Source organism: Meriones unguiculatus, chromosome 2 (assembly GCF_030254825.1).
Source record: "Meriones unguiculatus strain TT.TT164.6M chromosome 2, Bangor_MerUng_6.1, whole genome shotgun sequence".
NCBI lineage: Eukaryota > Metazoa > Chordata > Mammalia > Rodentia > Muridae > Meriones > Meriones unguiculatus.
The window spans coordinates 52379333-52395518 of record NC_083350.1 but is presented as its reverse complement, the minus strand read 5'-3'; the positions used below and the strand labels follow the sequence as shown (position 1 = coordinate 52395518).

General features: G+C 42.0%; 1 protein-coding gene across 2 annotated transcripts in view; it reads right to left on the bottom strand.

The window, feature by feature from the left end:
• Positions 1-16186, bottom strand: part of Sil1 (SIL1 nucleotide exchange factor) — a 223131-nt gene that overhangs the window by 148124 nt on the left and 58821 nt on the right. For both annotated transcript variants that reach the window (XM_060377458.1, XM_060377457.1), the window contains exon 4: positions 1094-1232. In XM_060377458.1, coding sequence (XP_060233441.1) covers positions 1094-1232 — 139 coding nt within the window. The remainder of the gene's footprint in view (positions 1-1093; positions 1233-16186) is intronic.

The following is a 16186-nucleotide window of genomic DNA, read 5'->3' as shown; positions in this document are numbered from 1 at the left end:
CTAAATTCTGTTCTCAGGGAAGCTGAGAGAGGGCAGGCAGAGTCGTGTCTCCTGAATCAAGTACCTCTGTTCTCAAACTTCCCTCTGCCTGATGCCATGAGCTTCCACATGGCTTCTCTGGTGCTTCATCAGTCTTCCGTGGCAGCAACTACCCATATGCGAGCTTAGCAGGAGTGATATTGCTGGCTGGCACAGCAAATGCTATCCCTGGCAGCACAGCAGCAATGGGGGCTGTGAGGACATAGTGATGAATATCAGCAAGGACCTGATGGAACCATACTATGGCTGCTGCCAGAACATGCCATCCACTTTGCCATAGTTCAGAACACAAGCAGTCTGCACCTGAGAATAGTCTCAAGTGTTGGCAGAGTAGGCTCCAGCCAAAGACAGCTGGAGATGGGGAGAGAAGTGGGAAGAGAACAGATCAAGTCCATGACATACGACATCAGGTAAATCACAGGACGTGTCATCTAACTCTCAAGCCTCAGTGTTTCCACTGGAAAACAAAAGTAAATTCTATTCCTCTGCAGACTAAAGACAGTGCACACAAGAAACTTAGTAGTGGGCCTGAATAAGCATTTCACAACTGCAGCCTCTTGTCATTATTACTTGAAACCCTGAACACAGGGTCATAAAAGGGTTAGAAAGCTGTTGCTTCTGAAAATGCCCCAGTTATGATCAGGCAAGGACCAGCCCTTTTCTTCTTGGCACAGGTTCCTTTAACAGAACAGTTGGGCCCCACATCAGTGCTCTGGACTCTCCCGTGAACACTATTTCAGCAGCATTGAGCCGAGCAGCAGAGACCAAAATAGCACTTGCAGAGCAAGGCACATGTCACTGCCTCTCCTGTGCAGGGAAAGAAAGTTTTCCATCTCTTGCTCAGACAGCACGGCCACCCACCACATGCTTCCCTTCCAGGGCACTCATATACCACAAACTCTGCTCTGCTAGAGAATGAAGGTCCCCAAACCCCACAGTGCTACAACAACCACTCCAATGGTCGCCTTGAGAATGGCTGCTCCCAATCTTCAAGAACAAATGGCATTTGTGGTTTTAATTCTGTGTATTTCAAAGGAACAGAGTGGTCTGGTACCTGGTTGAAGAGTCTGCCACTCTTGCGTGGGGTGGAACACCTCCAGGACCTCAGTGTCCAGCTCCTCCTCTCCCCTCGTTTCCTTTGTTTCTGATTCCTTGTGGATGCTCTTCTCTGTGTTGATGAGTGCAAAATTATTCTGAGAAAAGAAAATGGTGCATGAACCCACCACTACAAGGCTCCAGGCGAGAAGAAAGAGAGCTTGAAGTGATATACTGCATCCATATGCCCCTCCCTGTCTTCAGACTTGTTTCAACACTGCAGTTCCTTTCACAAGATCAGCCTCAGAACCAGCATGTGATGCTATACAGTTAAATGTTTTCGGGTGTATACAGTACTTTCATATATGTTCAAGGAATACCAGCAGATGACTGCATACTCTCTTGAGGGGGTTAGAGAAAATACTAGGGAGAAGGGTCAGCACAGTCTTTCCTTTCTGTTTAACTGCTTGAAATAGGCTGGTGGCTGAGTTCTAACTGATTCCCAAGTAGCCTGCCAAATCCCATGAGGACCAACAGGGCATAAATGTCCCAGAACAGTCCAAGAGTTGCAAGTGGGAACATGGGATTCTAACTGGGCCAAGGCAAGAACATGGCCAAGTTGAAAACGGTTTCCCCAAAGCTGCTTCTTTTCACCCACGGACACCATGGGAGACTAGTGTGATGGCATCTACGAAGCCCTCTGAGCTTAGGAAAGAGAAGAAGCACGAACACCAAGTACTCTTCCTGGTCTCCCTTTTTTAATGTTTATTTTTATTTTATGTGTATGTTTGCCTGATGTGTGTGTACATGCATTTATGTGTATGAAACTGTGTGTGTGTGAGAGAGAGAATATATGTGAGAGTGAGTGTGTATGTAATTATGTACATACATGCACATGAGTGTCTACAGAGCTGGCTTCCCATTTTTAAACCTGCATTTGGATAAAAGCAGTCTTGCTTTAAGCCTCAAGAACCTGGAAACAGAAGGTTCCAGAGCTTGGAAAAAATCACATTTGGGCTAGTAAGGAGGAGGTTATGCTACCACACAGGGAGGCTACTCCAGCCCTCCCACCTCCGTGACATTATTTTTTATCTATTTCCAAACTCCTACTATACTAGGCGTATTTCTTATAGTCTTCCTCTCTGCCACATCTGTGCTGAGTACTTTACACAGACCTCAGCTTGATTTCTCAAGTCTAAGCCTGCCTGGCTAGTGTTATATGCATGTCCTCAAGTAGTTTCCTAGAAAGGGACTTCCACCTGCCTGGGTCCCTCAGTGTCTGATCTTTAATTAGCTGTCAGAGGAAGGGTTAAGGTGTTGCTAATGACAAAACAGAGCCCTTCCAAGAATTTTCACATTTTAACAAGAAATAAAAGCATGAAATTCAGGTGGCAGAATTTCACACCTTGTTAAGGACCTGAAAGGAAAGTATATTGGGCAGAAGGCGGCTCTTAAATCATTTCACAATTAATGAGAACACTGATTATGGCATAGTGGTAAAGAATTGGAGCTCTCTGTCATATAACACAAGTTCAAACCCCATTTTGTGTGTGTGTGTATGTATGTGTGTGTGATTCTGGACCAGGTATTTAAACTTTTGAAGACTTTCTACATCTGTAAAGTACAAATGCCAATCTCTAGTTCATATTTTAGATGAGACACTATAGTGTAAGCCGCTAGCTCTGAGAACATGGTACCCATCATCATCATCACCATCACTGTCACTATAACCATCCTCACTCTCATCATCACCCTCATCATCACATTACTTACAAAAGCAGTCTAAGTTTCCAGGTCAGAGAAACCTATGCTATGACAACTACAGTTTCACTCAGGCAGGTCAGGTTGAGGGAGGTCACTCTGTGCCCCAGGAATTCGCCTAGCTCAAGCCCCTCTTGTCTATTCAATTTTAAGTCTGCACAAATAATAATAATAATAATAATAATAATAATAATTTGAAAAAAAACTGGAGCTGGAAAGATGGCTCAGTGGTGAAGAGCACTGGCAACTCTTCCAGAAGACCCTTGTTTGGATTTTTTGTTTGTTGTTTGTTTTTTCAAGACAGGGTTTCTCTGTGTAGCCTTGGCTGTCCTGGACTCACTCTGAAGACCAGGCTGGCCACAAACTCACAAAGATCGGTCTGCCTTTGCCTCCCCAAAAGTGCTGGGATTATAGACATGCACCATTGCACCAAGCTAAATGTGTTTTTAAAGAAAAGAAAATTAGACACTGGCTGTGATACACAGCATCCATCTGTAATCACCACTAGAGGGGTGAAGTAAAAGTAAGAGGGTCAGGGGAGATCAAGTCCAGCCTCAGTTATATAAGCAAGTGCAAGGCCAGTCTGCACTACAGAAGACCCCACAAAAGGGAATGTTAAGGAGAGAGAAGAGGAAATAACAGACAGAGGAAGAAGGAGAGAGAAAAATTGAATTAAGAATAGAATAGCAGATGTGTTTGTGAGAACCTGTCAACTACCAAGTCTCCTGAGGCAGGTGCTAGGTCCATCTGTTATAACTGTATGCCCAAGACCCAGCACACAAGACTTAGTTCATAATGAGGGAGTGAATGAGTTAATGAATCACACTTCATAGGGAAGTATGACTTTGTTGCCTTGAAATAAGGCAATGCCTGACTCTGAGTCTTCTGCAGACAAGTAGCAGTACCATATTCTAACTACTTTATCTGCTAAGTATCCAGAGCCTACATACTCTAGGACCAAGCCATCCTGCCAGCCCTTGGCCAAAAGTGCTAGACCACAGAGTTAGAGCAGTATTAATAAAATTTTCCTCAGAGGTGTATAGATCACATGCCTGCAGGAGCCAGGCAGAAATGGAGAGTGAGTGAAGTGGGCCAGGTGGACACAACAGGGACCTCTGGGCCTATGACACGCAGCCCTCCCCGCTTCACTGAGGCAGCTGCTGCTCCACTGTCCACCCTGGCACACAACGTGAACACAAACAGAAATCTGGGTTTGCGAACTGTTCTCATTTTTAGAAGGCTAAGAAGACCAAACCAAACACCTAAGCTTTAAATTGCAACTTTGCTTTAGTGTACCAAGAGGTAATTCTGGGATGTGTGACAGTAAGCAGGAGGATAACCTAGAGAAGCAAGAAGTCCTTTGTTGTATGACAGACTTTTCCTGGTAAGATGCAACACATAGGTCTACTCATGCCAGAAAAGGAACCCAGAACCACATAATAATAAATAAACCAAGGTAATGACTGCATCAAAGTCCAATTTGGTGACCCAATTTTTTTGTTTTGTTCTCTTTTTTTGTTTTGTTTTGGTTTTTTGTTTTGTTCTCTTTTACTGAGGTTACTATCAGGAGTAAGGGAGGGATTATTTACAGGGAGCAGGATAACTCAGAAGCAGCTGCATCAGCAGAAAGCCCACACCAACAAGGGTGACCACTCCTCAACCTGTCACCCTGGTCTCTCTACACAACCTGGATGCAACACCACAGTCCCAGGCTCTTTAGCAGTTTGGCCAGTCAGAATGTCCACACACCCATCACCCCTGCACTTACTCCTTTTCACGCTGTTGGTAGAAGGCCCCAAGAATCTTCCAGGCTTTTATTCTTCCTGGATGTGTGACTTTTTGTGTCCCTCCTGTCTACCACCTGAAGTTAATCAGCCTCCCCCTCCTTGGGCAAACGCTGCAACTTGAAGGGAATGGCATATAATTTGGAGGAATATGACACTTCAAAATCCAGGCGTGCTAGTAGTGTTCATGCTGATGACTCATTGGTAAGAAAAGCTCCCCCTACCCCCACCCCAGATTTCATTAACAAAGGTAACAGATCAGGTTCAACAAAGCTGCTACATGGACCTGACATGCTTTCCTCCGTAATAAAGGACCAAAAAGTAGAACACAATAGCTTTTGCCCTACTATTTGAAGCACAGCACTTCAGTATAGTAAGGATGTGGCAGAGATGGTACAAAGAATGAAGATGCATCATGGTCTTAATAAGAAGGAAACAAAGTATATACAGTCTTCTGTCCCATCTCTTAAAATCAAGTTGAATCACTTGGTGGGGAAAGAGTAAGCAGCTTCCCCCATCCCCCTGCCCCTCCACAGTTTTCCCTCAGGCCATTGACACCTGCAATATTTATTGTGAGAGCTTTAAACTGTACCTTTGTACCTTTCACAGGTCCTGAGCCCAGTCTGGGAGCTACCACTGTGTTGCCATGGAGAACAAACCCAGCCATCCTCTGCCTTCCTCCTCAGAGGTTCCTGTGCTATCTTTAGGCTTTGCCCACTTAGGATCCTGAGAAGCAGTGGGACACCCATCCCAGCAGTTTAGCCAACTGAGCTCTGAAGGCAGAATGACAACCAGCACTGAGCAGTGTAGCTGGTCAAGCTCCCAAGGAAACAGCTCTGTGGTCTGCCTGTCCTCCTGCAGCTCCAAGAAGCAACCAGGCTCTGCATCCTCTGACTCTCCACTTACTGGAGCCCTGAGAAGCACACAGACAGCCTACTTTAGGCAGGTGGTCCTTTGAAGCACTGCCAGTAATACCTATGGTCACACACAAATACCCCTTCTGGGCCCATTGGTGCTACCCAGCCCCTGTGGAGTGCTCAGACACTTGCAAATAGACAGGAATCATTATTTGGCTGCCATGCTTTCTAGGTCCTCTCAAGTAACTGAAATATCATATGACCAGGAGAAACTGACAGGTATACCCCACCCACAACCAAATCCACCTAAGAGAATTTAAGTACTATTTAAAAAAAACACTGCAGCCTAGGCTACAAACACACCAATGCATCACCTACACTGATTATAAAGAAGCTACATGCACTAAAGTACTCATCTAGAATCAAAGCCAATGCAACCTATCCTGTTGGATTAAATTTCCCAGTTAAAATTGGTTAACAGGTCGATGGAGTTGAAAATAAGAACCAATGATACGCTGCCTACAAGAAATTCATTCCATCACTAAAGTGGTCATAGACTGAAAGTGAAAAGATGGATGGAAAATATCATGCAAGCAGAAAAAAATGAGCAACAGTAGCCACACAGGTATCAGATAAAATAAACCAAACACTTTAAAACACAAATAAGGTAACCACATAATAATAAATAAACCAATTCAGCAAGATGCACTAGCAGTTATAAGTGTATATACACCCAATGCTGGAATATCCAATTGTACAAATCAGGCTCTAATACATAATCATGGGACCTTAACACCCACTTTTGCCAAAGGAGAGATAATAGGTAATCAATAAAAAAAATTAAAAAAAAAAAAAAAACAACCACTGGTTCAACTCTTTATTGAGTTGAATTATACTGTGGCCCAAACAGATTAACAGACAATTACAGGACACTTCATCTAACAGCTTCAAGACATTCATTTTTCTTCTCAGAACATGGAATTTTATTCAGGATAGATAAAATGCTAGGTGACAAGTTTAAAAAAAGAAAATAAAACTAACCTGAAATAACCTATATTTTTTCTCCTCACAATTGAATAAAACTAGAAATCAACAAGAGGGACTTTAGAAATTGTTTGGGGAGGGGCACCAACTTGCCACCAAGCCTGACAACTAATACTCAATCCCCAGTACTCACATGGTAGAAAGAGAGAACTGATTCTTACCAGTCACTGCAGGCTCATATCATGGTGAGCACACACTACATACAATAAATAGATAAATGTGATTAAATTTTAAGAAGAAATTATACAAATACATAGGAGAAAATTAATATTCTTTTAAATGGCCAACAGGCCAATGGTGATTTTTTTTTTTTTTTAGTTAAACTTTCTTGCATCAAGTATATGATGAATACCTGTAAACCATCACTTGGAAGTCAGAGTCAACTACACAGTGATTTCAAGGTTACTCTAGAACCTATCTCAAAAAACTAAATAAATAACAAAACTTCTTAAAACAAATGAAAATCAAACCATGACACATTAAAGCCTTTGTGACAAAGTATACAATACTAAGAGAGAGGTTTATAGCATGGCTGTTCACATTTAAAAAAAAAAGTTCAAACAATTCAACAGTGCAATCAGACAAACCCATAGGTGGGGAAACTTGAGAGAAAACGAGAGCAGAGCAAAGCAGAGATAAAATACAGACTGAAAAAGAAAAGCAAAATATTAGCAAAAAAAGAAAAGCAAAATATCAGCAAAAAGAGTTGTAGCTGGTTTTTCTATTGGTTGGTCCTTGAGACTTAACCCCATGCAGCCCAAGTTGGTGGTGAGCTCATCAAGTAGCCAAGGCTGGATTTGAACACCTCCACCTCCGAGTCCTGAGATACAGAAGCATGCCACTATGCCCAGCTCTGGAGAGTTGGCTTTCTTGATAAACGAAACTGACAGAACATTAGTTAGACTAATCACAAATGTTATGGTTTGATCTAAAGTTTTTTCCACAAGCTCATGTTTTGAACATCTGTTCCCTGGCTCATTGTACTATTCTGAAGGCTGAGGAACTTTACGAGGTTTCACTAAACCAAACAGGTTGCTAGGAAAAGGTCTCCAGGGACTACTGACTCTGGTTGCCATCTGTCTCTGTCTGCTTCCTGGTCCACCACAATGTCAACAGCCTCCACTGCATGTTCCTGTCACCACAGAGTCACTCCACCAGGCCACCCATCCCTGTCATAATGGATCCAAAGCCCCTGGAACCATCATTCAGAACACACTTTTCTTCTTTTTTTCTGTCAGGTAATTTGTGCATAGAAAAGATAATTAATATAATGAAAAAAGAAAAAAGAAAATGGTTAAAAGGGAGATATTACAAGAGATATTACAGAAATAGAAGTACTATTATACACAACTAAATACTAAAAACTAAAAGTCCACAAGAAATGGATCAACTTATAGACACACAACCTATGAAGCTGATCATGACCTAAAAAGCCTGACAAGTCCAATAAAAAGTAATGAGATCAGATCAGTACTAAAAGCTCCCCACAGAAGAAAAGTGTAGGATCAGAAGGCTCCACAGCGCAGGTTACCAAACCTTCAACAAACTAAAACCAACAATCTCCAAAGAACTAACTGGTTCAGAATTTTTCTAACCTCCTTCTATGAGGTCAGCATCATTTTAAATACCAAGACTAGATCAAAAGCCAGGCGTGGTGTCACACACCTGTAATCTCAGCATTTGGGGAGGCAGAGGCAGGCAGATCTCTGTAACTCGAGGACAGCCTGGTCTACAAAGCAAGTCCAGGACAGCCAAGGCTACAAAAAAAAAAACAAAAAAAAAACTGGTCTTTGGGGGGTGGGGTGGGCTAAACCTAAACAAGAACACAACAACCCAATGACACTAGAGGACAATATATGTGATGACATAAATGCAAAAGTTCTAAAAAACTGATGGCAAATCAAAACCAACAAGATATCAAAAACAAAACAAAAAATAATTATAAAAACTACAAGGCTGTTGGAATTGATCAACGAGTAAAAGCATTTACCCCACAAGCCTGAAGACCTGAGTTAGACCCCCAGATTCCATGGCGAAAGAAAAGGAATTACTTCCTTGAGGGGTTATCAAGTAAGATTTATTCCACAGGTACAGGCATGGCTCAACAAACAAAAGTCAATAAACACAATTAATCACACAACAAAACTGAGGACAAAACCCACATGAGCATCTCAACAAATACAGAACAAGCATTTAGTAATACTCAGTGGTGCTTATGATTCAAAACTCTAAAAACATTAGGTCTAGCAGAAACAGACTTCTGTACAGTAAACCACAGTTAATAACAGCATGCTGCAACAGAAAGTAAAACTGTTTCCTTGCAAATCTGAAACAAGGCAAGAACTAAAGGACATCAAACCAAAAGAGAGGTCATATTATCCATTTGCATATGACATGACTGCCTACATAAGAAAATTTAACAGCATTACACGTGCACACATACAAGGAACTGAGAAGCAAATTCAATAAAGTTACAGGATACAAAGTCAATATACAAAAAATAAATAGCTCTTTTATATATCAACAACAAAACTGCCAAGAAATCCTATTCACACACCACCACTACCACCACCACCACCACCACCACCACCACCAACACACACACACACATACACACACACACACACAGTGGGGAGAGTGGGGGGTTAAATTTAACCAAGGAAGTAAAGAGTTTCTACAATAAAATTATAAAAGACCAATAAAAGAAATTGAACCTCCCCTCCTAGGAAAATGGAAAGTCAAGTCATCTTATACTCATAGATCAGATTTTATAAAGTCAAAATGTCCACACTACCCAAAATGATCTACAGAGTTCATGTGACTTTACAGATAATTTTTAAGAGTTATTTATTTATTATGTATACAAGTGTGTTTGCATGTACACCTGCATGCCAGAAGAGAACACCAGATTTCATTTTAGACGGCAGTAAGCCACCATGTGGTTGCTGGGAATTGAACTCATGATCTCTGGAAGAGCAACCAATGCTCTTAACCTCTGAGCCATCCTCCAGCCCCTGATAATTTTTTTTAACATTGCTAAAATTTGGGCTGGCTAGATAGCTCAGCAGGTGAGCACTCTCATCACCAAGCCTTAGAACATGAATTCAATCCCCAGGACTCACATGGTGGGGAAACTGACTCCTGCAAAATTTCCTCTGACTTCCACATGTCATGAAACACACATGCTCCAACACATATACTCACACACAAAATAAACAAATGGAGAGAGAAATTCACTGCAAAAAAAAAAAAAAATGTGTGGAACTTAGTAGGCTGCGGTGACACACCTGCAAGCCCAGCACAGGAGGCAGAGGCAGACAGATCTCTGTGAGTTTGAGGCCAGCCTGGTCTACAGAGTGAGTTCCAGCATATCCAAGGCTAAACCTTGTCTCAAAAAACAAAACAAAAGAACAAAATTGTGTGGAACTAAAAAAAAAAAAAAAAAGCAAAAAAGCCCAGTCAACACAATCCTGAGCAAAACAACAAAGCTGGTGAGGGCTGGGATGTATCTCAGGTGACACAAAAGTGCTTATCTAGAATGCACGAGTCTAGAATGGGTTAAATCCTATCACCACATAAACTGGTAGTATACACCTGTAACCCCAGCACTAATGAGGTAGAGGCAAGAAGATCAGAAGTTCAAAGTTATCCTCAGCTACATACAGAGTTGAAAAACAGTCAGGATACTAACTTTAAAAAAGAAAAGAGACAAGAGGAGAGGGGCAGGAGGAGAAGGAAAATAAAATAAGAAACTACAAACAAAACAAGTACTTGAGGGGAACTATATGAGGACACTGGTCTGAACAAAGGGCTCTTGTATTTTATATGATCCCAAAATACAAAACTCAAACACTGGTATTGCATCTTCTTCTCAGCTGAACAGACAATTTCAAGAATGGGGGCCAGAAAGTTGGTTAAAGTATTTGTGGCACAAAGCCTAAAGATCTGAGTTCAAGCCTTAGAATCCATATAAAGGACCAACTAAGTTATAGTCTGACTCTATACATGTGTCCCTACAAACAACATCATACATGCAACAACAACAATAATAATAATAATAAAGAGTAAGAGAAAAACATTTACAAGATTCTTAGCCACCAAGGCTAAGAATATGTAAGAAGACCAAACAAATCAATAGGAAAAAAAATTTTAATGGGCAAATGGGACTGGGATGTTGCTCTATAGTAGAATGCTTGGCTAGCATATATGAGGACCCTACGTTTCATCCCCAGTACTGGACAGGAAAGAAAATAAAAGGGGAAAGAGTGTGTGGAATTATTGGACTAAAGGTAGAGCTCAGTAATAGAGTACCTGCCTGCTGTGCACAAAGCCCTGGATAGATATAGCTTAGACACAGCTAAGGAGTATGTGAAAAATGTTTGGCACCATTGTGCTGCTAAGAATGAGAATGGCCTCATAGGCTCTTATGTTTGAATGCTTGCTCTCCAGTTGGTTGAATCCTTTGGGAAGCATTAAGGGGTGTGGTCTTGTTGGAGGCGGTGTATCACTAGGGGCAGGCTTTAAGGTTCCCAAGCCCTTCCCAGGCTCTTCTCTCTCCTCCCCTTCCCTCCCTCCCTCCCTCCCTCTGCCTGCAGATCAGAATGTAGCTCTCAACTACTATTCCAGCACCATGTTCACTCTCACCATGATTAACAGACAAACTGTCTGAAACTGTAAGGAAGCCCTCAATTAAATGTTTTCTTTTCATAAAAGTTGTCAGACTGAGCAGAAGAACACTGATTTTGTATCATTTTCAACTAAAATTTGAGGTATCTTAAAATCTGATGATATTAAGAAATATGTTAAAAAAACATGTTGAGCAGAAAGGATTATTGTAAGTGTTAGGCTTGCTTAGGGCTTAAAGCATGTTGTTTCTTTCTTTGGATGTGTTTTATTGTCAAACAATGCAGTAATCATACACATTTTTGAGATATAAGTACATGTGCACAATGTATAATGACCAGGCTAGGTAAATGTCCTGTTTCAACCTTAGATAGTTATCATTTCTTCATACCAGGAACATTCATATTCTTCTCCACTAGCTATTTTGAAGTGTCCAGTTAACTGTTGTCAAACACAGTTATTTTACTGTGTTACAGAGCTTGTATCTGTATTGTAACAGCACCTGTATCCACCAATCATTTCTCCATCCCAAGTACCTTTCTCTGTTCCCTACCATGAAAGTAACTGTTTAGCCTCAGTATGTTTAAGAATATGTGGTCTTTCTGTGTGGTCTAGGGATGTAGTTTGGTGGTTGAGTACTTGCCTAGCCTTGGGATTGCTTCCTGGTGCCTTCTTCTGTGCCTGCCTTATGTCAAAAGGCTGGAACAGTGTGCTTCAGGCCCAGGACAAACAGCTCCAGGTTCTCCCAGCATTCCTCAGTCCCTATCTGCTGCTGGGGATGACTGGCAAACCACACCCTCTACCCTGAGCTTTCCAGGGCAGAGGCTTCCCCTCCTCTCACCATATAATTGGGACATTTTGGGTGTTCTTGCTTCTCTCTCTCTCTCACCTACCTCCCCCTGAGGAGTGGGTGATGGGGGGAACAAGCTTAGCAAGCCACAGAGGAAGAAGTGAAGCGAGTCCTGATGAGACCAGCTAGGCTAAGATCAAATGGAAGCAGCCAAGAGCCGCTTCCAATGAGCCTACATTTATAGACTTTAACTTGCCTTGCATGAGAAGCAGTCCAACATTCTCATTCCCACCTTGCCGCCACTCCCTAGCTCCTCATTTTTTTAATTAAACAAAAATGGAGGAATGTTATATTTTGCAGGCAATTCAACTGCCCTGCCCTTAGGGGCCTTTAGGGTCCTAACAACGTCCTATGTCACTACCTGTGTCCTATGACATCACCTGGGCCAGGTGCTTCAGATATAACCAGTTTGCCACTCCCATCCACATACACTCTCTCTCTTTTCTTGTACTCTCTCTGCCTCAGTTTCTCTCCTGCGGCATTCTCTCTCTCTCTCCTCCTCTATCAATAAATCTCTTTTCTATCAGATCTGTTGTATGTGGCATTTTAAAATATGTCCTAACAATCAGCACATCCCTCTTCCCAAGCAAAGATGTTCATGGGCCAGGTGAGAAAACCACAACTCCATAGGTGGGGAAGAAAGCAAAACAGTACCCTGACTCAGAGAGAAACCAAAAGATGAGAGGCAAGTTGCCCTTGCCCTGTGTTCCTGTGCTCTCCTTCCCATTCTTGCTCACAACACTCTCCTCCTTACCACATCATTCCAAGTATTAATATCCTCCCATCTGACTAGCAAGAACGCCCAGCAAAGGTGTTAGCTAACAAACAGCTTAACAAACCACACTTTCTGGTGCTTGTAGATGAGTAGGATAGTCTTAAACCTAAATAAAACCTTCAAGATCAAAGAGAATGAATAAATCCTAATAACACTGTGAACAAAAAGTTCTAAAAAGAAGATGCATCTGTCTGTGAGCAAAAATTCCCAGAAGGAATCTGTGTCCACAGGAACTGATTGGCTGATTATAATTTCAGTGCCGTGGAGAGATTGGAATGTCACAGGTCAAGAGGCTAATTACCTTCTCTTGGGCTAAGTTTTGGCCCTCCAGAATAGCGATGTCTTGCTTCCCACAACCACCCCCACACAAACATCATAACCAACATCTTGTGACAAAAGATAAAAACCTTTCAGAATCTACTGACTCAGCAGAAAATTCGCTTGTATCAATCCAAAAGCTAAAAATATAATCAGATAGCATTTTGGGCCTATAAGAAAGCTTCACCCATCTCAATGTAACTTCATCTCTGATAGACACACCCATGTATTTTAAACTTGTCTTCATTTATGACCTGTAAAAACTTTGTGAAACTGCTTGCATGTTGGAGCATGTAATTTTGGGTAACCTAAATAAATCTATGTTCCCAGTCCAAGGCCACTCAGAACAAATCACAAATAAGCTATCTCTTATTCCCTTTAAGATGAGAGCTGTGGGTTTTGTGTTAACAATACCATGACATGAAAAGACTTCTGGGGTAACATATAGAACCCTATTTGAAAAATTAACCGCTGGAGCTGGCTCGCCATCCTAAAAGTAACATTGGGTATTTATTGGCCATATTGTACTAGTGCCAATGCTAAGTGTTTATCTATATAATCAGATTTAGTCTCAATAAATTTTTGAAAAGGAGATAGCAGCCAGTCTCTCAATAGAGGAAACAAACATCAGACATGGTCAAATTGTCAATTAGACAATAAAAGAGAAAATACAGGCTGTGCTCGTCTAAGTTCCACAGCCTGCCCCACTCACTCACCACCATTTTTGAAGACAGGTACATCATAGCCACAGTCCTTCAGCCCTTTATACCTCTCTTAAGATGTGACATCCAATTTAACACTTCTGGTTTCAGTAACGAAATGCCTGATAAAAGCCACTTAAGAAAGGAAGGGTGAGTTTGGCTAGTGTCTTAAATAGGGAAGCAGATGTCAGTGTCCATCATGGCGGAAGGCATGCAGCAGGAGCTTAAGGCAGTCTCCCTGCATCCTCAGTCAGAAAGCAAGGAGGAATAAATACTGTGCAGTGTTTTTTTCTCCTTTCCATGTAGTTCAGGACCCCAACTCATAGAATGGTGTCACCAAGAGCTAGAGTGGGTCTTCCCACCTCAGTTAACCCACCTAGAGACTCTTTCACAGACACGTCAGATGTCTGTCTCGTAGGAGACTCTCCAGCCTATCAGGTGACAGCAAATATTAACTATCCCACCAGGGAGTACTACAGCAGGTACTGGGTAGAGATGTCCCCTGGTCATACTGAAACACAGATACCCTGTCCTGGGTAGGTATCAACCATCACAAATACCTCCACACAGGACAATTCCAGGTCAGCAAGAACTCTGGATTCCAGTCTCTGAAGCACCAGTTCCATTTACAATACCGGGAAGGTGGTTAGTGCAGTTTGGATTTTAAATGCCATCAGGGCAACACTCTTATGGTTTGAGAGAAAAGATGCTTTAGCTCCTACTGCTCTTAACACATGATGAGAGATTATGACAAACAGACACAGCTTAGGAACAGACAAAGATAAAAGCAGCTTCTCTTGATGAGAGTCAGTATTAACATTTTTCTGAGACTAGATTCAATAGAGCTAATATAAATGGGCCAGAATAATTACGGTTCTGAAAGCTCATCTGTTTCGTTAGACTATTATCCAAAGGGGACTTGCTAAGATGCAGTCCTTAAGTAAATTCACCAGCTTTGTTAATTGTGCATCTGCTTTAGCGCTCAACAGGGATCACAGGACCCTCCTGAGCTGTAAGCTGAGAAGCGGACACATTTCTGATCCCTCAAGACTCTTGGGTGCTTTTCTGGGCGTTTTTTATTACTAAGCTATGCCAGAGAATTATGCTGTAACTAGTCCTATCCCCAGGAATCCAGGGATTCCATTCTCAATGTCCTTGAAAAGCCAAGAAAGAGAGGGGGGGGGGGGAGAGAGAGAGAGAGAGAGAGAGAGAGAGAGAGAGAGAGAGAAAGAAAGAACTTTGAAAATAAAGGAAAAGAAAAAAGAAAAAGAAAAAATAAAGAAAAGGAAAAGAAAAAAAGGTGCATGGAGAGGGGGTTGCAGAACAAGGCCAACAGGATCTTAGTCAGAGAACATCAAAAGCTCAAAAGGATTCGTGACTCCTAACTGTACATTTTCTAGTCCACAAAGGGAGGGGAAGGAAGAGAAAACAAATGACTTCAGAGAGACGGTGGAAGCTTGCCATGAGCCAGAGGTGAACCTTAGCTGAGCTGGATTGTTATTAAATTCATCACAACTATCATTTGCACTTCAAGGGACTCTGGTTCCAAAGCTTTACCCAAAATTTAGTGAGAGCCCTAGCGGGGGAGGGGAGTTGGAAAATGTGGCTGGGAGGGAAAGCTGTAGAGAAGGGGAGATACTGGGAGCTGGTCAAAGGCAGCCTATTGCTAGGACAACCCAGGGGAAAAGGCCCTGCAGGCGCTTCAGCGCCAGGCCTGGCTTCTATGGGCATTTGCTATTGTTCAGTGCAGCTCTGAACAATGACGGCAAAGTTAACCAAGACAGGCCCAGAAAATACAAGAAAAGTAGATGATCTGGACAGAAGAGAAAATACAAGGACAAAGAAAGCAGAGAAGAAGAGTCTATTTGGGGGCTGGTATTCTCTTCTACCTTGCCATCTCAGGTTAATCCTGACTACCCCCACAACCCGCCTCAGCTGACCCCAGGTCTTCTTCACACAGCTTGTGTCAAAGGTACTTAAATCCCTGACACTCAGTCTCTCTTCCTTTTCAGAATGAGTAAGATTACAGTTGCTGCTTTAAAGATCTGCTGGAATGGTTAGGTAAGAACACATACAAGGAGGCTGAGGAGATGTCTCAATAGCTGAGAGCACTGGCTGCTCTTCCAGAGGACCTGGGTTCAATTCCCAGCACCCACATGCAGCTCACAGCTGTCTGTGGCTCCAAGATCTGACATCCTCACACAGATTTACATGCAGACTAAACATCAATGCACATAAAATAAATAAATACATTTTAAAAAGAATACATATAAAACATTTAATTCAATGCTTGGTGCGTGAAAGCTTATTATTATTTTATTATCATCATTGCTATCACCATTGTGCCCCCAAAGGGAAACTGCCATGACTTTTAAACATGGATTAAAGGAACCAGAAAT